This window comes from Gasterosteus aculeatus, chromosome 16, assembly GCF_964276395.1.
Source record: "Gasterosteus aculeatus chromosome 16, fGasAcu3.hap1.1, whole genome shotgun sequence".
NCBI classification, from domain to species: Eukaryota; Metazoa; Chordata; class Actinopteri; order Perciformes; family Gasterosteidae; genus Gasterosteus; species Gasterosteus aculeatus.
The window spans coordinates 11,082,856-11,109,758 of NC_135704.1; the positions used below are offsets into that span (position 1 = coordinate 11,082,856).

Sequence of the window (26,903 nt, forward strand, 5' to 3'; positions counted from 1 at the left end):
TACTCAACAGTGGGACGGGAACATCGATGTGACAACCACACAGAGTTTGACTGCAAGACCAACTACCGCTGCGTGCCACTGTGGTCTGTTTGCAATGGCAACAACGACTGCAGGGACAACAGTGACGAGCAGGGCTGTGGTGAGTCTGCATCCTTGACACGGACCTGAGGTCCCGTTTAAACCAAGGCTCTGATTTGATACCTGTTCGTCAGGGTTGCATATGCTACAGCGAGAGCTCCGGGCTTATTATGCATTACTTATCACATGATTCCTGACATCTCAGAAGATGAAACGCTTTACGTCATGGAAACGAGATCACGCGTCGAAGGAGTGAGTAAGCGGCAATTAGCCAACACCTCAGCCTCCTGCGGAACATTACAGAGGGAGGTGGTGGGAGGTGCTGATGGAGAGGGTCTCACCACTCAACCTCCCCCACCATTTGCTTCTCCCTTAAAGCACCACAGATTTATGAGCTGCCCTGCGCTATGGTTCCACATGTCTATGTGTGTGTGTTTTTGCTCTGTCCTTGCGTGGGGGCAGGGTTCACACAAGTTTCTTTGTACTTTGCTGCGATCCAAACACCCTCCCGTCTCTTATCGGAGGCCCTGACTCCATTAGTGCCATGCCAGCGCAGGACGGGAGATCAGTGCTAATCTTCCTGTAAGAATGTGGCAGATGGACCAGGTGGAGGGCTGGGAGGGCAGGACCGGCTAACACGGCGCTATCTTTGACCCCCGGCATTGTGTGTTAAGAGACGGCTCAGACCAGCTCTGCTCAACTCCTCTCCTGTGTGTGCTTCTCATCTCTCCTCAACAGACACACACACACAAGCATGGCGAGAGTTCCTGCTCTTGTTCCTCTACAAACAGTTTCATTACAAAACAAGATGCCTTTCACTTCCAACTGACATTTTTTTTTATCATGACCCAATAACCGAAACGTTTTTCCTCATAATAATACAGAGTGAATAGAACATGAAGGTGAAACAAAGTACCGTTCTTGAAAAGTCAAGCCGAGCGACGATCAGTTTCATGTTCCTGCTCCTTTCTTAGACGAAGTGACCTGCGATCCTAACGGAGACTTCCGCTGCGACAACCACCGCTGCATCCCGCTGAGATGGAGTTGTGACGGGGACGACGACTGCGGGGACAACTCCGACGAGCGCAGCTGCAGTGAGTGCCGCTCAATCGTGTCGTTTCCTTTGAACACCGCTGAGACCTTCAAGAACCGGGTCCATTGTTTGACGTCACTCAAGTGTCTTTTAAGTAGGCTCAGCAGAGGATTTAAACTCCTGTGAATGATCTAAATGCAAAAAAAGCAGTGTGAATGTTAAGGAATAGTCCTGCCGTCCTCTTCTATCAGACAGCGGTGGTGGGGAGGAGGGTGGGGGAGGTTTGTGAGATGCTCGACACTTCTGCTTGCGAGCGCTGAGACAGGTGGTCTTATCAGCCCGCGAGAGAAACACGCTGTCCTCGGCGTGTCAGAGAGACAGGGAGGGAAGGAGTCCGTCACCTTTTGCCCCGGAGAATTCAAACATGTCTGAGAACACGGCAGTTATTAGCGATAACGTAGCTTCTCAAAAGCGCGGCAGCGTCTGGGGGTTAAATCACGGCGGCACCGCTCCGCTCGTTGCTGTGCTGCTCCATGCCAGGAGAGTGAAAGCACGAGCTCACTGCAGAGTAGCGGCTGCACACGCTGCTTGTGTGTGTGTTCAGTACGCTCAATGTGTTGTGTACTTTTTACAAAACAACAACTTTGTTGATTCCACGCCTTGTGTTGCTTGTGTCCTCCCCTCAGCTCCTCGCTCCTGCACAGAGAGCGAGTTTCGTTGTGGAAATCTGCGCTGCATTCCCGACCGTTGGGTCTGTGACCATGACAACGACTGTGAGGACAACTCGGATGAAAGGGACTGTGGTAAGTGGAGGCTCTTTGTTGGCTGGCTGTCTGTAGTAACGGGGGGCTGCACTAAACAAAGGAGCAATAAAACGTCACCTTTTGATGCATAAACAGAAAGGACCACCAATAGTGAAGTATTCAATAATAGTTTATTCACTGCTACCCAGTGCTGGTAGGACACATAATAAGACAATAAGACCCTCTGAGCACCATGCATCAAGTTATTCTTGATAAGATAAATACATTTAAAGAGTATTTTTCATAAAAAATGATCTGAATTTTCTCACTCTGATAAAGCTGATGCTCCCTTTTTCGTGAGTCGTGTATATTTCTACGTGATGGTTCAACTGTGTTGCAGAGTTGCGGACTTGTCCCCCCGGATACTTCCAGTGCAGCAGTGGACACTGCATCACTGAGCGCTTCAAATGTGACGGCAACGCCGACTGCCTGGACTTCACAGATGAGACGTTTTGCCGTGAGTGTCCCGCATTGCATGTTATCGGCGTGCACTCGTAGATGACAGCTGATTCGTTTTTTTAAATGATTTTTTATTCATGGCTTGCAGCGACCCGCTTTCCCAACGGCACGTACTGCCCCGCGTTCCTGTTTGAGTGCAAGAACCACGTGTGCGTCCAGCCTCATTGGAAATGTGACGGAGACAATGACTGCGGGGACAACTCCGACGAGGAGCTTCACCTCTGCCGTAAGGAGCGACATGAACACAAAACAAAAGCCTCTAAGCCAAGTATCCGGCAAACTCAATATTGGCGAATGGGTGGAATTCTTGCACTGAGGTTTTTCTTAAGACGTCCTGTTTGTCCACAGTGGACATCCAGTGTGAGGCTCCGTTCCGGTTCCGCTGTGACAACAACCGGTGCATCTACAGCCACGAGCTGTGCAACTCCGTTGATGACTGTGGCGACGGCTCTGACGAGAGGCAGGAAAACTGTGAGTTCAATAGTTTTGCTGCTGCTCGTTTATATTGTAAATCGGATAAAAATGCTCATTCTTTTCTACCTCATCTCCATGCAGCTCCTGAGTCAATATGCTTTTGTTGTTTTTATACCTAGGCCAGAGTCCCACTCCTGGGCCGTGTTCAGACGACGAGTACAAATGCAGCAACGGACAATGCATCCCGCTGCAGTACGCCTGTGACGATTACAATGACTGCGGAGACCAGTCGGATGAGCTGGGCTGCCGTGAGTAACCAACCGCATAGCAGTCATGATGAGGAATTTTAATATGAAAATATGGTTCTAAACTGGCGGGTTTACCAAATATGAGTATGATCAATAAGTGAGTACTATTGCTGCAGTACAATGAGTTTTCTAAAAGGATTCTGGTTTCTTAGGATAAGGATAAGGATAGGATAAGGATTCTTATTTATTGACGGGCTGCCAGAATCAACACAAAAAGAAATGCTCCTTGTAGTGGTTTTGAATTAGTATATTTCACCGTGGATTTATTCTGAGGCAGCAGCAAGACTCTAATGCATTAACCTCTTTGGCCATCTTGTTTGACTTCAACTGTAACTGATCAAGAGTAAATACGGTTCTGTTGATGCTAAACTGTCATCTTTCGCGTGTGTCTAGTTTGACGTTCCGCGTGTTTTTGTGTTTCCTCCTGTCAGATCACGGCAGTAGTCACATGTGCAGCGACAACATCTGTGAACACAACTGTACTGACCTGACACAGGGAGGCATCCTCTGCTCGTGCAGACACGGCTTCAAGCCCAGAATGACAGAAAAGCACACCTGTGAAGGTAAACGTCACGTAAATTCACTCAGTCCCTCTGCCCATTTAAAACACTGACAGTTTTCTCTTCTTTAATGTCTTCTTGCTTTTGGAAACAGATGTGAATGAGTGCGAGGTGTACGACACGTGTCCTCAAGAGTGCAAGAACACGAAGGGCAGCTACGAGTGTTTTTGCGCTGACGGGTTTCTTTCCTTCGGTGAGCCGCGCGGGACGGAGTGCGCTGCCCAGGGTAAGAGCTCGGCATCCATACGCACCGGAAGCTTTGTTACAAACGTTTCCTTTTATTAGCCGGTTCATTTCTCTGCAGGAAACCCACCGGTGCTGCTGTTGCCAGACAACGTCCGCATTCGCCGCTTCAACCTGTCGTCCGAGCAGTATTCGGACTACGTGGACAACGCTGAGCACATCCAAGCCCTGGACTACCTGTGGGACCCCGAGGGCCAAGGACTCAGTAAGCCCTCTGACCGTGAACCTTTAAACGCTCCCGTTGTTCACTGCGGTGAATACATAAACGTTCGGCCCGGCCCTGTTGTGTGTCTGTAGGTGTGGTGTACTGGACGGTTCTCGGCCGGGGATCTCAGTTTGGCTCCATCAAACGCGCCCACATCACCACATTCAACGATAACGGCAACAACCCAGTGAAAGAAGTGGACCTGAACCTGAGATACATCGCTAGTCCTGACGGCATCGCCGTGGACTGGGTCGGCGGGTAATCCACCGGCGTTAATCACTTTGCAGAAGATGCTCTAAATGTGGTTCAGTTGCTCAGTATGCATTTATAACCTCACAGGCACATTTATTGGACGGATTCAGGGACCAATCGAATCGAAGTGGCCAAGCTAGATGGGCGGTACAGGAAGTGGTTGATCCACACAGACCTGGACCAGCCAGCTGCTATTGTTGTCAATCCATCACTTGGGTACGTTTTGCGTCCTTAGTTCCGTTCTACAATCTGAGGACGATTTCTACCCAGACAAAAACACATATGTTTTGTCTTGTTTCTGTGTGGACAGGAGGATGTACTGGACCGACTGGGGCCGGAAGCCCAGAATAGAATCAGCGTGGATGGACGGTCAGCACAGAGAGGTGCTGGTGAAGGAGGAGGACCTGGGCTGGCCTACTGGGCTGGCTCTGGACTACCTCAATGGAAACAGGATCTACTGGTGTGACTCCAAAGAAAACATCATTGAGTCCATGAAGCCTGATGGCACAGACCGAAATACCGTCATATCAGGAGGTCAGAGCACCGACGGCCAGTCTGCAGAAAAACTAAACAGTTTTGAGGTGTATCAAGTATTTAATAGTGGAGTAGATTTTTAAGTATCGTGTTTCCTCTGTTTTCAGACATTGGCCATCCTTACAGTCTGGATGTGTTCGAGGGGCATGTGTACTGGACTACAAAAGATAACGGTGAAGTGTGGAAGACTAACAAGTTTGGGAAAGGACATAAGGTCAAAGTGTTAACCATCAACCCCTGGCTTACTCAAGTCCGCATCTACCAGGAGCAACGGCACAACCAGTCAGGTGAGAACAGCGAGGGATTCGTATTAAGGGACAACGTTCACGCGTAGCCTGTTGGATTATCTGTGCAACACTCACAACCTTGAGACAATGTAGTGACCTTCAAAAAGGCTCAGTACGTAAAATTGTAAAAGTTAAATAGATGTCACACAATATCCCTAAACCTATATTAGCTCATATAATCTCCGCTGAGCCACACCTAACAGTGTCATTCTTTGTTCTCTTCCCGCTTCAGTACCCAACCCTTGTAAGACTGTGTGCAGTCACCTCTGTCTCCTCCGGCCCGGCGGGTACACCTGCGCCTGCCCTCAGGGGTCCTCTCTGGTGCGGTTTGACTCCAGTGAATGTGATGCAGGTGAGCCAAAGCCTGAGTGCCTCTGCTCTCCGCACTCTACCGTTTGCCGCTGTCTTGCGTTTCATTTTGCATTCGTGTAACTCCCTTCCTCGTGTGTGCCTGCCCGGCTCCTGTGCGTCGCCGTGAAACTCTGCCGTTATATTGTTTTGTTGTTGTTGTAGTTGTTCATTCTGTGTATGCCTGGCTTTTGCTCCTGCAGCCATTGAGGCACCTGTTGAAATGCCCGCTGCATGTAGATGCATGAATGGTGGAACCTGCTACACTGATGAAGGCGGTCTGCCCAAGTGCAAGTGAGTGTAGATCGGTGCCATTCACACCAGTGATTGAGCGATTCTCCATCAGTCACACCCAGAAATGCCTGATATTTGCGGTATTCCCCTTCCTTGAATTAACAATCAAGATGTTGTTTTCCCGAGTAGAAATATTCTGTTTATTATGCCTTTCTGCAGATGTCCGTACGGTTATGTGGGCAGTTATTGTGAGGTGGGGAAGTCAAGGGGGGCTCCAGCAGGAACAGGTACTGTAACACAAGCTTTTATTCATTTGTTCTCATGGCACTTGATTCTTCCCTCCTTAAACTGAAAGAGTTGCTGAAACGAATCCATCCAACCAAAACCTGTGGGATTCCTTCCAACGTGCAGTTGGTCGATGTGTGTGGGAGCTGCTGCACTGTGACTAATTCATGACCTGTTGACTTTACTGGAGCCGACCAAATGTGATGAATTCACACAAAGCTGCTCACAAGAAACGTCCGCCTCAGCACTTTGCCGAAGATGTTGACTGTCCAAAATCCTACATTAGCTTAATAATTTGCCAAGTAACACTTCAATTTGATTACTGTTCAACTTCTCTAATGGGTTAACAAACAAACGGGTCAACGAACTCTAAAGGACAATTCTGCAAAATGTTATTACAGCAGACATTTTTATGATCGAGATCTTATTGCAGTGGTCTAACGTGCATACTTTTTCTTTAGCCGTGGCTGTTCTTCTGGCAGTCATCATCATCCTCATCACTGGAGCTTTGGCTGTCGGGGTTTTCCTCAACTACAAACGAACAGGATCTTTCATCCCCCCAATGCCCAAATTACCTAAGTATGTTGTCTCTTTTGTTTCCTCTTTGGGACTGTCTTCTTTTAACTGATTAATGCACGCAGAATCAAGAGCAAAGTTCAAATCAAAGTACTTTGTTATCGTCCAGCTTCAGCATCCTGGTGAAGTCCGGAGACAACGGGAACGGTGTCACGTTTCGCTCCGGGGATAACGTTGACCTGGGACCGCCACACATCGGAGTGTCTTTCATTGACTCGGCCATGCAGATGGTAAGTCCGGGAAGGATTTTTCTTAGCATCATTCATTGACCACTTTAACTCGAGCTCTCCCTCTGGAAGTGCTTGTGTGAGCACGTGGTGTAATTGAGTGAATGTAGGAAGCAATCCTATCAATATAATATCCCCCCAGGACGATCATTTTGCCATGGAAGCTGGGAGGCAGCCAATCACATTTGAGAACCCGTTATACGCAACAGCACCTGGATTGTCTGGTGATCCTGCTGTCATTCACCCCACACAGGTACCACCATTGTTGACTGAATTCATTCTCCCACTTGGAGTTACATGACATTTACACCACACCGAGTCTTCCAGCAGTTGAGTCATAATAATCTAGAACAGTCTATAATAACATAATAATAGTCTATAATAACATCTTTCTAAAACCATGATATTAAGGACAATATCAAACAGTAATTTAGCAGATGCGTATTAGGTGATAGGAAAATATTTTTGAATATGTTTGCTGGCAAGTAGATCCTTGTTATTGCTGAGTACTAACTAATGAGAAAAAAGAAAGCGCTTATACCAACTGACTGCTGTGTCATACCATCATTTTCTTTTATTCTACGTGGCCATGACGGCTGCTTTAAGTCCTTTGACTCCTTGTGGACCAAAACATTGTCACACCCATGCACAGTAACAGAAGTATTTTTATTTCTTATAACACTGCAGGTATTTTCTGGCCTTTCTTTTTGCAATTGTACCATCAATTGCAGAGAATTTCTTGCATCTGTGCCTGCTGTTTATTTTATTAATAATCCAAAATGGAAGACCGTGTCATTAATCAAACCAATTAGATAATTCGTACTGACCTAAGAAACTGACGGGACTCTGAATGTCAACAGGTGACTGTGAATGTGAGCGGTGAACAGTTGGACAACAGGTTCGTGAACCCGGCGCACCACGGAGGTCCAGATGTGGCCGTTGTGAACACATCTTCTGCCAAACCTGTGCAGGTGACTCTCTCAAACACACTGTGTGCATGTGAAACCATGCAAGCAAGGTCATTGTTCGTGTCACCTCGCTGTTTGTGTTTGTTTCGCAGGAGTCAAAGTGGAGCTTATTCAAGAAGAAACTAAAGCCAAGCGCCACATTCGAAAACCCTTCATATTCAGAGGTAAGTTAACATTTTCAAGACACTAGTTACAACACAAAAAGCACAGGTATCCTTTGTTCACCGCGTGTATTTGTACAGATGAAGGACGAGAAGGCCGCAGGCAGCAGAGCGGTCTCCTCTGCCCCCGAGCCCTCTCCGTTTGTCCCCCCCGCCAAACCTCAGAAGACGAATCGTCCCAGCGCCTTTACGCCAACCGAGGACAGTTTCAAAGACACGGCCAACCTGGTGAAAGCGGACAGCGACGTATAACCCCCATCTCTCTCACCGACGGGAATCGGGACATAAAAAGAAACACACTTTGCACAGAATTTATTTTTTTATGCAGCCTGTGTACAAACACTCACGTTGTTTTGGGAGAGAGAAATACATTTCTATAGAATGAAGATAGAAGTGTGATGTCACTACGCCTTCTGACATTTCTTACGCCAATTTCTTTTGTGAATGTTTTTTCTGATGTACAATATGTATATCTTTGCACTGAAGCTGCTGATAGAAATGTTGATAAATAAATTGTATATTTGTAAATTTGAACAGTACGATTTTGTCAGAAAATATCTTTAAAATAGATCCTATGAGTAGTTCAACATAAACACAATTTTTTTAAAAAGCGAGCTGCATTCGGAATGTACAGTACTTATATGATTGATGGTTATCAAAAGATGTGTTGAGCAATGATATTGTTTGCCACTGAACAAAACTAAAGATGTTTCTACTTCATCTGTTAAGTTTATATACCTCATTTCGGGACTTCAAACTAAACAAATTGGATTTGAAGTTATGGCATTCCATTTTTCAAAGATATTTGCTCCAGTAAAAAAACAATATAATGAGCTAAAATATGTGTGAAGCGTACTTATTGTACTTAATCAGACTCATTATGTTCCCTGACGTCTTGTGAATTTGAATGATTGTTGATTGGTTGTTTAACAGTAATGATATTGGAACAATGGCCCACATTTCTACCCGAACGTGTCCACGTTTGTTTTGCATGGAGATACATTTCTGCAGTTGATTGTCTTGAAGAGCAACACAGATGCTCATTTTATATACACGGTGAATAAATTCAATGATTTATTTGTATCTTAATGAGCCCAATAAAAACTGTGTGTGATCATTCACCACTTGTCCATATGGTTTAAATTGCTGCTGCTGAGACGTGAAATGAATAAATTTCCTATTTTGTAACTTGTCTGGCATCTTTATTTTGAAAATTTGTCACGACACATTTTACTTCAAAACTACGATTAAGTTGAGTTGCCTTTTAGAAATTTCCTTGACACTTAGGCGTTGGAAGAAACAGGTTGGTGGCAAAGTCTGAAACAAATGAAGGGAGGTAAGACAGAGGGATCCAAAAGAACTTTGCATCCCAGCCCGCGGCGTAACGTGTGCGAGGGAAGCGAGCGGTCAGCGCATGCTCCATACACCGGGTCACCTTGGAGATATCTGGACTGCACAACAGGCCCATGGAGAAGCCCTGAGCTTCCACGTCTGATGGAGGCAAATCAAAGCAGAGGAGTCAATTGTCGTTTTGGTTTGTTGTTGAACGTCATCGACTTTACTTCCACTCACAGTCATCCAGGTACGTCTCTCCGTAAGAGTCTCTGACATCTTGAGGGAGGCGGGTCCACAGCCTCTTCAGGTCAGCTTCTATGAGATCCAGTCTGGTAACACCCGTCTTGAAGAAGCCGGGCTCGATAATGCTCACTTTGATGCCGAAGGGATGCATGTCCCGCCTGGGACGGAAGAAGCAGAACAATGCGTTTGCAGCTGGAAAGCTTTTTATAAAGAGATGAGCATGTTAACAAATGAAGTAAGGCTTACATGCTCAACATGCAGGTGTGTTTCGTTTAATAAACCCTTTACAATGTATCCTATTTTAGGAGAACGACTGATAAAGCTGGTGTCTTCCAACCTGAGGCCGTCGGAGAACGCTTCCACTCCCCATTTGGAAAGGCAGTATCCTCCGCCCGTGAGGGACAGTCTGCCCAGAATACTGGCCACATTTACCACTCTGCCCCGGGCCTTCTTCAGCAGGGGCAGAAACTGGAGCGTAACCTCGATGACTCCCATCAAATTCACATCCAGAACCTTGGTGAAATCCTCCAACTCCATCCATTCCGTTGGACCGATGGGTACGGACCGGCCAGCGTTGTTAACCAGACCCCACAGACCTGCAGAGAACAGAGGCGGGAACTTTAACGTTATGTTCTGTGCATTTTATGCAAACCATTATTATATTTGTATGATGATAACAATCATTTTAAAAAGTTATATCCTTTTGTATAAGCGGAAATGATGGTGAAATGGCACTTTGGTGTTGAGCTATATAAAGATATATAGTAATAGATTCAGACCAACAAAAGCTGTCCAGTCATGTCCACTAATTCCAATAAAGCCTTTAAAAGTCTTGCCAGTCGGCTGTGGATTAAGAAGCATTTCTTCCCTATCTAGTAGGAGGATGAGGAGGAGGAGGAGGAGGAGGGCGAGTCGATGACGGGATGGTCCAGGTTGCCTTTATCTCTCCCGGTGCCTCCCTCTGACTGGCACCCTATCTGTCGGGGGCGGCTCACCTCGCTCTCCGACCTCTCTGCTCACAAACTCCCGCGCCGCCGCGACGCTCGCGCCGTCGGTCACGTCCATCACGAGGGTCTTCAGCCGGCCGGAGGCCGCCGCGGACAAGTCCGCCGCGCCCCGCTGCGTGAGACACGCGGCCACCACGTGAAAGCCCGCGGCGGCGTCCAGCCGGCGGGCCAGCAGGTTCCCGAAGCCGCTGTCGCAGCCGGTGATGAGCACGTGCCTCCGGTCCGGGGCGTCCACCGTGCGGGAGTCCCGGATGTGCCGCAGGACGGCGACGAGAGCGGCCAGCAGCACCGCACAGGCTACGAGCACGTGCGACCGCGTGGCCTACCACACAAGAGCCCACAGCTTTGACTTCATGCTCCTTGCTTTTTCTTTTTTTGTTTAGATATCCTCCCGTAGAAGGTCAATAAAAGGTGGACATGGACGTAAACGTGAGAGCTGAGATAAATGAACTTACCTCCAGTAAATATGTCGTCAGATTGTCAGTTGAACCCTGGATGGAGCAAGTTGAGATGAATGAAGATCTCCCTCAGAGAAGCTTGGAAGATACACTCTGAATTCACTTTGTGTTCGTTTGTGATAATATAATTAACTGAATAATTGTTTGGGGACTAATGTAGGCAAATGCTAAATGCATTGAACAGCAAATTGACCCCCGTTTGCTTGTAAAACACACATAATAAAAAAAGGTCGAAAAGGTCCTAAATAAATGGGCTCTTCTGCTCTAGCGCTATCTAGTGGAATGTTCTGACCATTGCAGTAATGGACCCAGACACCAGACAGGATACGAGTATCTGTCGCCCATGTTCCTGTACTGGGTTAATGGGTCAGTTCTATTGAATAACAAGAGTCCAAGGAGAACAGTGGTGATTATGAGTGTTAAAGTCATTAGAATTAAGCTATTTTTCATGTATAATGTTTCAGCACATTTTTAAAGTGTATATATTTTCAATTTAGCTTGAAATGTTGTGGGATGCAGCATCTTTCTCAAAGGTTAAAAATCCCCATAGAATTCGATTTTGTGGTACTTGGAATTTACTTGAGCTCACACATTTTAGTTACTTCAACTTTTTAAAACATTTTTTTTGCTACATTAATCTGATAGTTTTGCTAACCAGTTACTTTGTTAAAATATATTTTAGTTTTTAGTTTGATTACATTTTAAACGGCATTGTGATTACGACTATAAAACAGGATTTGAATACTTCCTCTACAAATATATTTTAACAAATATATAGCATTGTATTTAAACAAAGCTTCATTCACTTCTATAGTGCTGAGCATTAGCACTGGAGATCAGAACACACCAAGCCTATCTGCATATATATAACTAAGTTATTCCTTTAATTTGGTTTTAGTGAACTAATCTATTAATGCAATACATTTAATTCAACCACCAGATGGCATCTTATATCAATAAGATCGTTTGTGCAAAATTACGTTACAATTCAACAATGTCCTTTTCACATAAATTAAATAGTTAAAATCCAGATTCTGTTTATGTGATCTTAATTAGCATCAACGCAAATTATCAGATTCAAATTGTGTAAAATATGAATGCAAACCTACCATGACTGCAGTTCTTCATTTAAAAATAAATGCACATGAAGATCGGTCCTCAGTCTGCTTGCATTGGGGCGTGACAATGTTTTCAGTGCAACCGCAGAGTGTCAAGGTCCATACCGGATACAACAGCAGGGTTAAATGTTTCAAACACACCGGGTTGCGTAATAGACAACGTGGTTTTGATAACTGGATTCCCCTTTTACCTCAAATTCACTCTGACAACACATCTGACGCAGAAAAGAAATCATTACGCATTTGAAGAGCGGTTTTAAACAGAGGCGTCAAAGTCCATCAAGTATAAAAGGTGTCCAGGTTAGTGCTGATGTGACTGCTGCAATTATTATAATCATTCAACTTAATTAGATCTTATAATAAATGGAGCAGGCATGATCACGTCCAGTGTAGAGAAGTTTATTATACATAAAAAAAAGTTTACCTATTTTCAATGGTCGATTCTTTAAGCACAAACATGTATTACAGGAAAAATGAAGTCACTTATGGTGCGATACAAATTAGCCCAAAGGATTTTATGCAGCCAACCAAACTGACAGAATTACTTTGCAGATATCGGCCTTAGTGGTGGACTATTTCTACGAAAAAGTCTGTCCATGATGAAGGTTGGCATGTAGGACACCGGCAGCCAGAAGATCTTTGCATCCCATCCAGCAGAGTAGCGAGTGCGAGGATACACGGCGGAGACGGCGTGCTCCATGCAGCCGACCACCTTCATCAGGTTACTGTCAGTCAACATCTTGAACCTCTGATCCAGCATGTCGAGAGCTGGAAGAGAAACAGTTCCGACATGATCTTATTTTACAGGTCTGATATTTCAAAATAGTTCCTCAGATTTCGGGTTGTTGAAGAGCGCCGTGTATTTTGGAGGAAATAAGGAAACCATAGCATAACACAAAAGAAAAACTAAATTTAGAAAATCTAACACATATTTAAATGCATCTCAAGAAAACTGAATCTGTATCCATTATACAGTTGTACTTATAAGTTTAGAAGCTCAAAATTAAGGGACTTGTTCATTGTAGAACCGAATATCAGTCTTAAAGTTGACAAGAGTTTGTTGACTAAGAATGTCTTTGTCGAGGACCCACCTGGTGTCCTACTGTAAAATGTACAACTACGTTGTTTATCGATTAAAAATTGTCTCAAATGACATACAATAACAAAAAAACTATTCTGACAAGTTGAGTTAAGGGGATTTGTGTCATGGAGAAAAATCATATTGGAAGCATTTGACAAAATCATCTCTTAGCCATGCAAACTGTACAGCAATATATTGACCTATAGAAACGGAAAGTTCACCATCATCCATCACCACCGGGGAGAAACTCACATTCTCTCAAGAAACCAGGTCCATAGTCGTCCTTCACATCCTGAGGCAATCTGTCCCAAAGCCTCCTCATGTTATTGTGCATCGCCTCTACATCGGTCACATTTGTTCTGAAGAAGCCGGGCTCAATGCACGCCACCTTGATTCCAAACGGCGCCATGTTTAAGCTGAAACAGAAGCGGGGGAAAGTGGCTGTAAATCTTTTTTTTTTTTTTTTTCTAAAAGACACTCGTGAGAACGACACCGGAGACGTGCGGGGGAGGGGGGTGGGCATGAAAAGGTCACAGTCGCTCTCACCGCAGGCTGTCATTGAAGGACTCCACGCCGTACTTGGACACACAGTACGGCCCGCCGAACGGGCTGCACCGCCCGAACACGCTGGCCACGTTCACCACCCGGCCCCTGGCCTTCTTGACGAGGGGGAGGACGCTGAGCGTCACGTCGATGACGCCGCAGAGATTGACGGCGAGCATGCCCCTGTAGTCGTCGATGTTGAGCCAGTCGGTGGGACCGGACGGCAGAGCGACGCCAGCATTGTTCACCACGGCCCACAGGCCTGGAGGGGCGACACAGGAAGAGACCAGCGTTAATGCAGAACAAAAAATGAATAATTGTTTGAAAAAAAAAGGGAGAGTGTTCACCCCCAAATCATGAGTACACATTTTCCCTTTTACCTGCAGTGCTACTCAATCTAGATTTATTTGGTGGGAGTGTTTTTGGATACAATACGGCTCTCCAGAAAACTTTAACAGAAAGTCTCAGATAAAAATAAAATACACAGCTTGTTGAAAGATTTGTGGATTATGATAAAAATATCCATTTCACCATCATGAAGACAAGAATGCAGATTCTAGATCACATGACCCCTGGTTTTGATAACTGCCTTCCCCATTACCTCAAATTCATTCAAGCTCAACGTCCCAGCACAAAGGTTAAAGACTGTTTGATAATGAAGGGAAGATAAACATACATTTGTGTGTTGTGAAACAAGGAAAATCCACTGACTGTAGTAGAACGCCACCATGTGCAACAGAGCTGAATTACAGCTTACGATCAATACGGCAGGTCGGGATGAAGTCTGGAGTCAGAGACGTAATGAAGAGCCAAATGTTTTCCATTACTTGTGCAGTAGGTGTAATCCACAAGTATGAGATTTTAATAAAACAGGAAAGGGGGAAATATGCCTTTGTGATTTGGAGAGTTCGGCCCCTTTAATACACACGCGATACTTTTAAATGTGCCCATAAAAGAGAGTCCCTCCAAACCGCTCACCCTTCTCTCCAACCAAAGTGTTGATGGATGCCGCCGTCTGCCGGACGCTCTCCGAGTCGGTGACATCCAGGCGAAAGGTCGCCAGTCGGTCGGAGGAGAGCTGCTTCAGCTCCTCCGCGCCCTTCTCAGTGTAACAGCCCGCAATTACATTGTAGCCCAACTTGTCCAGGTGTCTCGCGAGGAGATTACCAAACCCAGAGTCACAGCCAGTGATGTAGACATACTTCTCCGCTTTGTTGGGCACTCTTTTCCGGTCCTTGTACCAGCGATAGACGATCCAGGGAGCTACCAGTCCGACGACATACAGGAGCATTATTTCTAAAAACCAGACTGTCAAGAGTTGAATGACAATTAACTCGCATTAACACTGCAGACAAGCTTTACTGGTTGCATATGAATAGAAGTGTACACGAAAAGATGCGTGTGTGTGTGTGTGTGTGTGTGTGTTACAGTTTCAACAAAACCCGCCCTGGTTGTAATCCACAATTTGGGATAATCTAGTAGAGATTAGGATATCAGATACTGTTTCCGGGGATAGTGGTGAATTTTTTGATCTCATATTTAAAATTAATAAAGGTTTAGTCCTCCAGTAGCTTCCTTTTCGATAAAAGCCCACGTGGAGCAAACACTGTATTTATGATCTCAAACTGAACGATTGCAAACCTCCCATCTTCGAACACGAAACTGGGGTGTGGACAAACCGGTCTCTCTTTCTCATTGTGGGCGGATTAAAAGGCTTTCTGGAATGACTGCATTGCTCAACGTAGAGGCACGGTTTTGTGCGATGATGCCTCTGTCGGGATCAGTGACACACACCCAAAGGCTATTCGACTGTTCGGATGTTAAAGAAGGAATAATAAAATATTGGCCATTCGATTTCTGCAAGGCCCAAGCAGGCATCTTAAATTGTTTTTTATAAAGATAATACAAATATTTTAAAAAGAAACACAATATAGGCACAAAATAAGTTTAAATTATTATTTTTGTTAATGACTGATGCAACAGTAAAATATACCCTTAGATTTTTGATTTTTGATGTAACAAACAAAAAAAACGACGAATCTATTAACAAAACTGTCTGAAAATAATTTTCTGGAGTAAGTGAATTGTTTCCATCTGAAATGTTACATATTAACGTTTACAAGCAAAACAACTTCACCATGTGGACGGAGAGTCAAGGCAGCGCTGTTATTTCAGGTTTAACTAGTTGAACGTGTCTTTAGTAAAGAGTCAAAAAGAATAAACTTACGTGTCTATTTTCCGGACAAATCAGTGCGAAGGGAAAAGCAGCTGGACGTCAAACCTCAGGAGAGCCGGTCGGGAGTGAAAACGTTTTCTACATTTATTTAAATGAGACTAAACTTCCGGGGAGCTCAGGTGTGATCCCCGCCTTCTTCTTCATGGAAATGATTGTGTTGGGATCGCCCCCTGCTGGAGACTGCATGGAAATGTCCTTTCTAGATTAGATTAGATTAGATGAGATAAAAAAGGTAGATGGATGGATAGATAGATGAATAGGTTTTAGGCTCCACCCTGGTCCAGCTCTCATTTTTCAGTTCACCTTGCCCTTGAACCTGACCTGTGCTTGATTATGAGTTCCTTGTCTATTTAGTTCACATGTTTCCCTCGAGCAGAGTGAGGCACGTGAACTAAACAATCAAGTAACTCATTCAGTCAAACTGGTTTCCAAATCTTGCAGTGTTCCAGTCAGTTTCCGCCCCCCGCCACACACACACACACACACACACACACACACACACACACACACACACACACACACACACACACACACACACACACACACAGTCTGGGCCTCATGCTCTGCTCTTGGAGAAGATCAGCTGTAATCCAAGGTGTGTGCTGGAGTCACTTTGTTGCCTCCCTGGAAGTCACCCGTGAGCGGCTCAACCGGTCGAACCCCTCAGCCCGAGTCACCCAGCTGGATCTGAAGCCTTTCTGACTCATCCCCACTCATGCCCCGTGGTCTGCTGTCTGCGGGCGAATAGACACTGAAAGTTTACTTTGGTTCCAAATTGTGTGCACAGGATTGTGGGTATTTTAGTGTGCTCATGTACTGTTCAATCTCTACTTGTTTCTGCCTACTTTTAATACACTTCCAAGCATTACACTGTATTCACGCATGAGTACTTTTGCTCTTCACTGTGTCTCTGTTGTAACAATAGAACAATGCATCCTCGCCTCCGTGGGAAGACAATTAGGACGGTGTCGTACGACAATGTCCAAAGCCATCTGGACGCCACCATATGTGCTCCTTCGTATGAAGAGAGAGGGATCGTGCATCGTGTTCTTTGTCACTCAGAGTTTTCAGGGTTTGGGGATTCCAACAAAGCCTCGAGGGGCGTCCGTCCACAGAAATGTCCTACTCTGTTATGTGCAGCATGTCTTCATGCGTCTGCATTTGCAAATAGATGTTGGTGTTTTTCAGCTCTGTGAGACAAAAACAGGAAGATGTTTTTTTTTATCACTTTGACTTTAGGCCCCTCCTACCGGGGATGTTATCAATCACCTCTGTTGTGAACAATTACCGGCTGTAAAGAGGGAGCAAATTCCGAACCATTGATGTCCCGGAGGTCAATAACCCCGGAATATCTGCTTAAGTACTATTGTACAAGGTTAAAAGAAACTTTCTGAAATAAAGGAATCAAAAATAGTCCTAGAACATTAAAGGCGATTGTGAAATAGTTATTGTATTTTTTGTGTTTTGAGACACCACCTGCCAACGGTAAACAGCCTTACGGTTATTTAACTTGTTGCACTCCCACTTATTATGGAAAGTTATACCAAGAGATGTTTAATTAGTAAAAAACCATCACAAACATCCTACTGTTTGTTTTTGAAGACGATGGCATGACAGTCAATGAACTCCTACAATTGATATCAGCACTTAGTTACAGAGGTGGTCTAGATGTCATAATACTCACACACCTCTTATCAGTCTAATAGAGGAGTAGATAATAGGAAACAAGGGGCATAGGTTACCTGAAAATGGCAAAGATTGGAACTTGTTCCGATGCGCTTCAGTGGTCTGACGGATATCCGAGGAGACGCTCAGTGAGAAGTCCAGGTACACTATGTCTTTCTTTTCTTCTCTAACGCTTAACTAGGATCTCCTCCCATACATGCTGTCTATATACATGAACCATTTGTTACAGTCAGGACAACTGCCTAAGTGGAGGAAGCAAACATGAAGAAATCAATCAGAAGAAACACAACAACAGACAAAAGTGGTGAGTGATCTATTTTCATTGTAAAAGAAGAGACACAAATAAATGCTGCGTTTTATATAAAAAAGCAACAACGAAATAAATAAGAAACTAAATGTAGCTTTACCACTTTTTCTTGCAGTCACGGAGAATGAGTAAGTTTTCTTTGATTCAACGATGTACTACTTTATGTTTCATAACATGCTGTCTGCACTGGTCCTGTTGTCGCTTCTCTAATGTGTTACAGAGAAAAGAAGACAAAGGAAGAGCCTCTAAGTGTTGGATACTTTCAACTGGTAAATACTGTGCTTTTGCTCACGTTGTAATCAAACAGTGATGGAAAATAAGTTTATTTTACATGACTTTTTATTCATATAATACTTTAGTCCAAAGGGACTAAGAATACAAGCTTTCTCAGAATGCAAGATGGGGAGTGTATTCTTTTCACAAGGGAAACTATAAGTGTATCCAATGCTACAATAACAGTAGTTTGACAGCCTTTGTTACTAATATATACAGATTACAATTGTACATAAAAACATAAATACGTTTTAAAAATGTTATGAGAACATTTTTCTCAGATTTTGCTTGTCAGACTTTTACTTGTGATGTGCTGTTTCACATTGTTGCATTGGTGAATTTATTTATGTAAATGATGAGAGATTCTATACCCCCCTTAAACTCTTTTATTCATCATTTCTTTTATTGGATCATCAAGCAAATAAAACAAATAAAAGCAAAATGTTCTTTTTGCAGTTTCGCTTCGCCACTTGCAAAGACACCTTGATGATGTTAGCGGGGAGTTTGTGCGCCGTCATTCACGGTGCAGCCACGCCTCTCATGCTTTTGGTGTACAGCAGGATGACAAACACGTTTGTTGCTTATGAGATTGAGGTCCAGACGCTTAAAGATGAAAATACGACGTGCAGCAACAACACAATCTATTGGAAGAATGGCTCCGTGTATGAAACAGCTGGAAACGACTCTGTGTATTGTGGGTAAGTTTCTAGTTAGCTGTTTATGTGATTGTTGTTTCACAAGTTACTCATTTATTTGTTACTGCAGGGTGGATATTGAAGCACAGATGACCATGTTTGCATACTACTACGTCGGGATTGGAATAGGGGTTTTGTTTGTCAGCTATTTTCAAGTACGTATTCATGCCATATTCAGCCTCAATTTCATTATGACGCTGTTGCACATCCCTCACAGAAATAACTTTGTACAACTCTTGTTGGTGACCGTAGATCGTCCTCTGGATGTCAGCAGCTGCGAGACAAACCTATCAAATGAGAAAGACTTACTTCAAAAAAATAATGCAAATGGAGATTGGATGGTTTGACTGCAACTCTGTCGGTGAACTAAACACTCGGATGTCGGAGTGAGTTGGGGCCCTTAAAGTTCCACCTCTTATCAGTTCATAGATGGGATAAGGTTTCATGCAATATGGCCTTTCTGCTCCTTTGCAGTGATATCAACAAGATCAGCAATGCCATCGCTGAGCAGGTGTCTATCTTCATTGAGAGGATGTCTACGTTCGTGTTTGGCTTCTTGGTGGGATTCATCGGCGGGTGGAAGCTGACTCTGGTGGTCATCGCCGTGAGCCCGCTGATTGGCATAGCTGCTGGACTGATGGCCATGGTAAAGTAGAGAATCAGGCCATGACTTCTTATTACTGGAAGGGGAGTACAGTTCTACAATGCGTGGAGCCGTATGCCACAAATCATTTACTTATCTTGAAGATTTTAATACGTCAAGTCCCTCTATCTTCTATCGATTGCAGAACGAGGTAATGCTGTTATAAGCACTTGCATTTGCAGTATTGAAAAAACGTGTCCGTGGTGACTTTCCCAGGAAAGACAATACTGTTAGAATCTCTCGGAAGCGAGATACAAAAACACACCCGCAGTTAGCTCTCATCACCACAGCTGCCACTGTAGGAAATTGTCCTGGAGATCAACACGTTGTCAGTTAAATATGGCCAGTCCTGTTTTTTGTGTATTTGTTGTCGCTGAAGGCCGTGGCCAGGTTGACGGGACGAGAGCTGGCGTCCTATGCGAAGGCAGGCGCCGTGGCGGACGAGGTCCTGTTGTCCATGAGGACAGTAGCAGCATTTGGTGGGGAGGCCAAAGAAGCTGAGAGGTATAAAGTTGTTCTGCTTTGCAGATGATGACAAACCGTAACGCCATGTTTGTTCATCAAAGTGTAATGTGAAATGTGTTCAGATACGACAGAAACCTTGAGGAAGCTCAGATCTGGGGCGTGAAAAAGGGAACAATCTTAGGCGTTTTTCAAGGATACCTGTGGTGCATTATTTTCCTTTGTTTCGCTTTGGCGTTTTGGTATGGATCTAAATTGGTCATAGACACCAAGGAGCTGTCTCCTGGTACCCTCATTCAGGTATGTGATAACAAATTAATTTAACTTCTAACATGCAAAGTCAGTGGCCTTTGAGTCACCACGAGGCCACTATGTTTTTCCAGGTGTTCTTTGGAATACTCATGGCAGCCATTAACCTGGGCGAGGCCTCACCTTGCCTGGAGATATTCGCTTTTGGTCGCGCTGCAGCAAAAAACATCTTTGACACAATTGACCGGGTAACGTTTTAATGCTACTTCAGACTTTACTGCAGAACTAACACATATTTGAAACATAACATCTAAATCTTCAATGCTTACAGGATTCAGAAATTGATTGTTTCTCAGAAGACGGTCACAAGTTAGACAGAGTAAAAGGTGACATTGAGTTCCATAATGTCACTTTCTACTACCCATCCCGGCCTGAAGTCAAGGTGCCTTTCGCCAACACACATTCATCTGCGTTCATTTTTTACTTTTCAGGTTTAACTCATAAAGAACAAACTACTTTTTCAGATTTTAAATGATCTGAGCATGCAGGTCAAAGCAGGAGAAACCACCGCTTTTGTGGGACCAAGCGGATCTGGGAAGAGCACCACAATTCAGCTCATCCAAAGGTTTTATGACCCAAAGGAAGGAATGGTAACAATCTGAGCAATTGCATAGACACACAAGACATCACTGGAGAGTTTAAGGGCTTCAGTGTAATGTTACATATATGATTCCTGTTCTCAGGTGACTTTGGACGGTCATGACATTCGTACTTTAAACCTCCAGTGGCTCCGGTCTCTCATTGGCATTGTAGAGCAGGAGCCAGCGCTCTTTGCAACAACCATAGCGGATAACATCCAGTTTGGTCGACCTGGAGTCACCATGGAAGACATCGTCCAGGCAGCAAAAGAGGCAAATGCCTATAATTTTATCATGGAACTGCCCCAGGTACACTAACAGTAACAGAAGAATTACAGTGCATATAGTGTCACAGTCAAAAATGTCCAATTTGGGCCGCCTAAAATGAACACGCTGCTACTTTTCCACCAGAAATTTGATACTCTGGTGGGAGAAGGTGGAGGACAGTTGAGCGGAGGGCAGAAGCAGAGGATTGCTATCGCTAGAGCTTTGATCCGAAATCCCAGGATCCTGCTGCTAGATATGGCCACATCGGCGTTAGACAATGAGAGTGAGGCAGTTGTCCAGAAGGCACTGGACAAGGTGAGCCCCTCTTTATCCATAGACTACATTATTGAGTGCACGCTGACCATCACCTTCAGCAACACATCCTTTTTTTTGTGGAATTTCCATAATTATTGGTGTTTTTTGCAGGTGTGCACAGGCAGGACGACTATTTCTATTGCCCATCGTCTTTCCACAATTAAAAATGCAGATGTCATCATTGGATTTGAGCATGGGCAGGCTGTGGAGAAGGGAACCCAGAGGGAGCTAATAGAAAGGCAAGGTGTCTACTTCACTCTGGTCACCCTGCAGAATCAAGGCACATCCAACACAAATAAAGGTACATCTGGTTATTTCCAGCCAACTGTTCAAAACTCAAATATCTTCAATTTGCTGAAGGGAGCGTGGTCTTTATTGTCGATATAATAACTAAAAGGTCCTTAGTTCCACAACTCCAAGATGGCCTGTTGCCTCCACACGGCTATCATTACGCCGGCATCTGACCTGGCAGTTCGGAGTTAACGGAGCTAAAAGCATGAATAACGCAAATAACAGTGATAGTGCAAACAGAGCTAACCGGGTGAAACTGTGAGGGAACTGGAGGGAGAGCGTTACGCTTCTGTTTTAACAAGCTATCCGCTATTGTTGCTGTATGACAACAAAATAGATCTAATTGGACTAATACTGGAAGAAAGAATATGAACATGTCTGAAACTCATGTTATAATTCATATTGGAGGGACCAGGCATGACCCTTTAACCCCGTCTACCTGCACTCATTCCCTCCCACTATATGAAGAGATGGGTGGGTCCGGCCTGGTTGATTCAAAAGAGTAATTGAGCAACTCTATGAAGGCACCTGTGTCGGTTGATGGGTAACAGAGGAATACTTGTGTCAAAGCCGTGTGAACTTTTTACCTTACCAGATGCTCTTGAAGAAGACTTCAAGGCGAGGAGCCGAACATCCAGTGGCAGGTAAAGTAAATCCAGCTCAAAACAATCCCACGTGAGAACACATGTTAAAATAAGGAAGATGAAAGTAATCTGATGTTGTCATTATCACTCCTGTAGGGGCTCCGTTAGACTGCGATCTCAGAGCAAATTGTCAACTGGAACATTATCGGACAGCATCCCGATGATTTCCGACAAACTGTTCTCAACAGAAAAAGTACTGAGGTTATCTTTCATGCTGTGTAGTATATTTTCTCCACGTCTAAGTATCGTGTGGAAATGAATAGCTCCAATGCGTATTGTTCAGCAGACATGTGAGGACGATGCAAAAGAAATTGTTGAGCCTGCTCCGGTCTCACGCATCCTCAAGTACAACCGACCAGAATGGCCCTACATGCTGCTGGGCTCGCTGGGGGCGGCTTTCAATGGCTGCATCAACCCCGTCTATGCCGTCCTGTTCAGCCAGATTCTTGGGGTGGGCTTGTGTATTTCACATGTTCTGCTTTACAAACTAATGTTTTTTTCTGAAGACCATATGACCATATGATCTTTGTACTTTCAGACATTTAGTATTAGTGACTTGAACGAACAGAGGAAGCAGATCAACGGGATATGCATTCTGTTTTGCATTGTGGCCGTGATCAGTTTTTTCGCCCAGTTTTTACAGGTTTGGATCACAATTTTGCAGAGTAATGCTCTAAATGGCATTTAGAGTGCATGTCTCCATTTAAATGTGATGGGACATATACACATTCACTCTGATTTAATGTTTAAGGGATATGCTTTTGCCAAGTCTGGAGAGCGGCTGACCCGCCGTCTAAGGAAAAAAGGCTTCCAGGCCATGTTGAGACAGGAGATTGGTTGGTTTGATGACCCCATAAACAGCCCTGGAGCTCTGACCACTAGACTGGCCACCGATGCATCCATGGTGCAGGGGGTAGGTCAACTATTTAAGTGGTCGTTTAACATTATTTATTACAGATGAGAAGTAAAAGGTTTGCTATTGCACAGTAATAACAACAATGTTTTGGGCGGAATTTCTTTTCAGGCAACAGGAACCCAGATTGGCATGATCGTGAATTCCTTGACCAGCATTGGAGCGTCTTTCATCATCGCCTTTTACTTCAGTTGGAAGTTAACTTTTGTCATTTTGTGTTTCCTGCCCCTCATCGGGCTGTGTGGTGTGTTCCAAGCTAAAATGCTGACAGGTTTTGCAAATGATGATAAAAAAGCCATGGAAGCAGCAGGTCGGGTAAGCTCCACAGAACATTGTAGGCCCATTGATGTACATTTCTCGGAGAAACAAAAGGCGTACGAAATCTCGATTTTTATCCCCGCAGGTATCCAGTGAGTCTCTTTTCAACATCAGGACGATTGCAGGCTTGGCCAAAGAGGGCTCATTTGTGGAATCATATCAGCAGAAACTTGTTCTTCCATATAAATCGGAGAGGAAGAGAGCAAACATCTATGGGCTTTGTTTCAGTTTTTCCCAGTGTGTCCTCTTCATGGCATACGCGGCTTCGTTTAGATATGGAGGCCATTTGGTTAGTTCTGAGGGGCTGCAGTACATGATGGTTTTCAGGTTGGTAAAGTTGTTTCTTTAAATGTTTTTTTTTTTTCAAACCCTACATTGAAAATGATTTCATGTGCGATTACTAAATATCCACCCAGTGCCTGTATGATTTTCCTCCAGAGTGATTACAGCTGTAGTCACAAGTGGGAGAGCCCTGGGCAGAGCTTCCTCCTTCACCCCCGATTACGCCAAAGCCAAAATTGCTGCTGCTCGGCTTTTCCGACTGTTGGACCGAGTTCCTAAAATAAGCCACACAGATGGAGAGAAATGGGTTGGTGAATATGTTGAATAAGACAGAATAACACTTAATGGGAGGTCGTTTTTGTCAATGATTGAGCCTAATTATCCATCTTCAGGACGACTTCAGAGGGGAGATAGAGTTTCTCAATTGCAACTTCACCTATCCAACTCGTCCAGATGCCCAGGTGCTTAACGGCCTGGTTGTGTCGGTGAAGCCTGGTCAGACTTTGGCGTTTGTCGGGAACAGCGGTTGTGGGAAGAGCACAAGTGTCCAACTCTTGGAAAGGTTCTACGACCCCACCGAAGGGAAAGTGGTATGTGGACTGACCCAGAGATTCGTCTCACTGATCGCAAAATGAGTTTAATCCAGTCATCACTGATGTCACTTTTTTTGTTTTCAGTTGATCGACGGTCGGCCGTCTCATAAAGTCAACGTGCCGTTCCTACGATCTCAGATTGGCATAGTGTCCCAGGAGCCGGTGTTGTTTGACTGCAGCGTAGCGGAGAACATTCAGTACGGAGATAACTCGTGCAGTGTCAGCATGGACGCGGTTGTTGAGGCTGCAAAGAAAGCCCACCTTCATGACTATGTGATGACCCTACCAGATGTAAGTGGAAACGCATTGTTCTTGGTTTGATGATGTGCTTCTTTACATGATTGTTACGCCTGGCTCAAGAAGGTGAGAATGCTGAGAGAATGGTGAGGTTTATGAGAATATTTTTCAAACTACCAGAATGACCTTTAAATCTTCACTGATTCATTTGCATTTAGCACCTGTAGACTGAAGCCAACAGATCAGCCAGTGTCCTGCTCCCTTTACACGAAGGGCTCATTTGAAGGCTAAAAAAAACAATGATTATTTGTTTCAGTTTATTATACACTAACAAAAAATATTCCAATAGATGTCCATAAATCCTACACGCTGAAATAGTGCAGATTTACAGCATTTTTTACGTTGTGACCTTTTTCTTCCTCTTCTTCTCTCAATACATTGTAAGAAATATGAGACCCAGGTCGGCGCGCAGGGCTCCCAAATGTCAAGAGGACAAAAGCAACGCATCGCCATTGCCCGGGCCATCGTCAGGAACCCCAAGATCCTGCTACTTGATGAAGCTACCTCTGCCCTGGACACAGAGAGTGAACAGGTAACTCATTCCCAAACACCACCAAGGAACATTAACGTAAAGCGAGGTTCGCTACAACACCCTTGTTCTCTCTTCAGATCGTCCAGTCTGCTCTGGATGAGGCGAGAAAAGGACGGACCTGCATCACCATCGCTCACCGGCTGTCTACGATCCGGAATGCCGACATCATAGCGGTGATGTCCAATGGAGCCGTCATTGAGCAAGGCACTCATGGTAATCTCATGGCCAAGAGGGGGGCCTACTATGAACTGGTCAAAACAGGGGCTCCTATCAGCTAGAGCTATGATGAGCATATGACAAAATGCACAATAACACATCATAGTTCACATTTGTACCTCACCTTGTAAATAGCTTTGAAACAAAACTACTATTATTTCCGTCTCGACAATCAATGTATACTCTTCCTTTTCAGTATTTGTAAATATACTCAATCCTTACATTGTGTTTTGAATCCATCTAATTTGACTTTGTGAAGTGAAAAATTTAAACCCTAAAAAATAAATAAAGTTGTCAAATAATTGAAAAGAAATATTTTATCCTGCAAAACTTACGTCAAAGCCAAAAGACTCCGATGACGAACATCAAACACATTTCCTTCAAACTCAATGTTTGACTTTCCACTGTTCCAACAATCAGCAATTTCTTCAACCTACCAGTTTGGTCTTGGTTTTTGTGTTTCTTGCCCAGTGGCGAATATTTAATCTTGTGCATTTCTTCAGGCAACTTCCGACATCATTCAGCCATAAATAATGTAAATAAATTTTGCCTTGGTACTGAGGAAAAAATGTCACATAAAAAATTAGGAGCCCGCCCTTTATGTACTCCAACATTAGTACGTTAAAGGTGTGTATGTGTACTTTTATTAGCTGCTGTGGTTTTGTATTTGATACTCCTTTGATGTAATTGTGTCTCTGCAGCCCTTTTTTACCTTTCAAATCTTTTTTTAGTATTTCTTTTTTTGGACTGTTTCACTATTCTACCCAGTGAATTCATTGAAAAATAATATACTAAAAGCAGGTAGGTGCTTTTTATTTTGGAAAAGATTCAAAGAAATGAACAAATTGACTATATAAACAGTCAAGTGTTATACTTTAATCTCTACAAATATTAAACCATGCGACTACTAATGATATTCATAATGAATGTTTCTACAAACCAAGAGATGAGAAACATTTCTTATCTGCCATAAATTTGCTAATTGAAAAAGTCTTGCTAATTTGTTCGTGTAGCTTCAGTCTGTTTGACCGACACAAAACACTCATCTGAATGATCAGCAGAAACGACCCCAGGAGACAAAATCTGCATGGATGAAAAATATTCACACATGACCAGTATTGAAGAAAGGACTGATATAATGTAATGATGTAAAATAACCATCCACCTTTGAAACCCTGCACAAGAGCAACAGCGAAGGAAATCCTGGTTAAGTTGAAAGCCGGAGGTGATCCTCACTGAACAACAGTGCTAGAAATAATGAAAAAATGGACTGCATACATGCTAAT

At 44.1% G+C, this 26,903-nt stretch overlaps 4 protein-coding genes across 9 annotated transcripts in view; 2 read left to right on the forward strand and 2 right to left on the reverse strand.

The window, feature by feature from the left end:
- Positions 1-9,163, forward strand: part of lrp2a (low density lipoprotein receptor-related protein 2a) — a 40,170-nt gene extending 31,007 nt beyond the window's left edge. For 3 of the 4 annotated variants that reach the window (XM_040201551.2, XM_040201553.2, XM_040201554.2), the window contains 23 exons: positions 11-139; positions 1,053-1,172; positions 1,798-1,914; positions 2,255-2,371; positions 2,462-2,599; positions 2,722-2,844; positions 2,967-3,095; positions 3,527-3,658; positions 3,750-3,881; positions 3,960-4,103; positions 4,196-4,361; positions 4,443-4,571; positions 4,666-4,889; positions 4,997-5,176; positions 5,409-5,528; positions 5,728-5,818; positions 5,978-6,045; positions 6,505-6,622; positions 6,729-6,849; positions 6,989-7,099; positions 7,707-7,817; positions 7,907-7,978; positions 8,057-9,163. In XM_040201551.2, coding sequence (XP_040057485.2) covers positions 11-139; positions 1,053-1,172; positions 1,798-1,914; positions 2,255-2,371; positions 2,462-2,599; positions 2,722-2,844; positions 2,967-3,095; positions 3,527-3,658; positions 3,750-3,881; positions 3,960-4,103; positions 4,196-4,361; positions 4,443-4,571; positions 4,666-4,889; positions 4,997-5,176; positions 5,409-5,528; positions 5,728-5,818; positions 5,978-6,045; positions 6,505-6,622; positions 6,729-6,849; positions 6,989-7,099; positions 7,707-7,817; positions 7,907-7,978; positions 8,057-8,227 — 2,963 coding nt within the window. In that variant the 3' untranslated portion in view covers positions 8,228-9,163. The remainder of the gene's footprint in view (positions 1-10; positions 140-1,052; positions 1,173-1,797; positions 1,915-2,254; positions 2,372-2,461; positions 2,600-2,721; positions 2,845-2,966; positions 3,096-3,526; positions 3,659-3,749; positions 3,882-3,959; positions 4,104-4,195; positions 4,362-4,442; positions 4,572-4,665; positions 4,890-4,996; positions 5,177-5,408; positions 5,529-5,727; positions 5,819-5,977; positions 6,046-6,504; positions 6,623-6,728; positions 6,850-6,988; positions 7,100-7,706; positions 7,818-7,906; positions 7,979-8,056) is intronic. The other variant, XR_013453080.1, reaches the window with a different exon arrangement.
- On the reverse strand, positions 9,156-12,257 carry rdh1 (retinol dehydrogenase 1). 2 transcript variants are annotated; one of them, XM_040201556.2, is made up of 7 exons: positions 12,128-12,257; positions 11,016-11,051; positions 10,549-10,882; positions 9,891-10,149; positions 9,548-9,711; positions 9,411-9,466; positions 9,156-9,292 (listed from the first exon to the last, which is right to left on the reverse strand). In XM_040201556.2, exons 1-7 carry the CDS (start codon positions 12,128-12,130, stop codon positions 9,206-9,208), a joined length of 939 nt encoding a protein of 312 aa, XP_040057490.2. In that variant the 5' UTR covers positions 12,131-12,257; the 3' UTR covers positions 9,156-9,205. The 2 variants fall into 2 exon arrangements, with proteins under 2 accessions (XP_040057490.2, XP_040057489.2); XM_040201555.2 differs by having other exon boundaries at positions 9,156-9,466.
- Positions 12,258-12,519: 262 nt separating this feature from the next.
- Positions 12,520-16,547, reverse strand: dhrs9 (dehydrogenase/reductase (SDR family) member 9). Of its 2 annotated transcripts, none has more exons than XM_040201558.2 (5): positions 15,988-16,547; positions 14,739-15,068; positions 13,764-14,022; positions 13,470-13,633; positions 12,520-12,904 (listed from the first exon to the last, which is right to left on the reverse strand). In XM_040201558.2, the coding sequence occupies exons 2-5, from the start codon at positions 15,049-15,051 to the stop codon at positions 12,678-12,680; spliced, it is 963 nt and encodes a 320-aa protein (XP_040057492.1). In that variant the 5' UTR covers positions 15,052-15,068; positions 15,988-16,547; the 3' UTR covers positions 12,520-12,677. The 2 variants fall into 2 exon arrangements, with proteins under 2 accessions (XP_040057492.1, XP_040057493.1); XM_040201559.2 differs by having other exon boundaries at positions 14,739-15,056; positions 15,988-16,127.
- A 1,076-nt stretch (positions 16,548-17,623) lies between these two features.
- On the forward strand, positions 17,624-26,613 carry abcb11a (ATP-binding cassette, sub-family B (MDR/TAP), member 11a). Its single transcript, XM_040202555.2, has 28 exons — positions 17,624-17,823; positions 17,912-17,986; positions 18,105-18,117; positions 18,210-18,258; positions 18,719-18,960; positions 19,028-19,112; positions 19,210-19,343; positions 19,432-19,603; positions 19,980-20,104; positions 20,188-20,362; positions 20,446-20,559; positions 20,643-20,753; positions 20,836-20,961; positions 21,055-21,258; positions 21,361-21,531; positions 21,643-21,832; positions 22,418-22,466; positions 22,563-22,659; positions 22,750-22,917; positions 23,005-23,109; positions 23,218-23,379; positions 23,491-23,694; positions 23,783-24,024; positions 24,136-24,286; positions 24,372-24,569; positions 24,657-24,863; positions 25,255-25,401; positions 25,479-26,613. Exons 2-28 carry the CDS (start codon positions 17,944-17,946, stop codon positions 25,677-25,679), a joined length of 3,885 nt encoding a protein of 1,294 aa, XP_040058489.2. The 5' UTR covers positions 17,624-17,823; positions 17,912-17,943; the 3' UTR covers positions 25,680-26,613.
- The last annotated feature ends 290 nt before the right edge of the window (positions 26,614-26,903 follow it).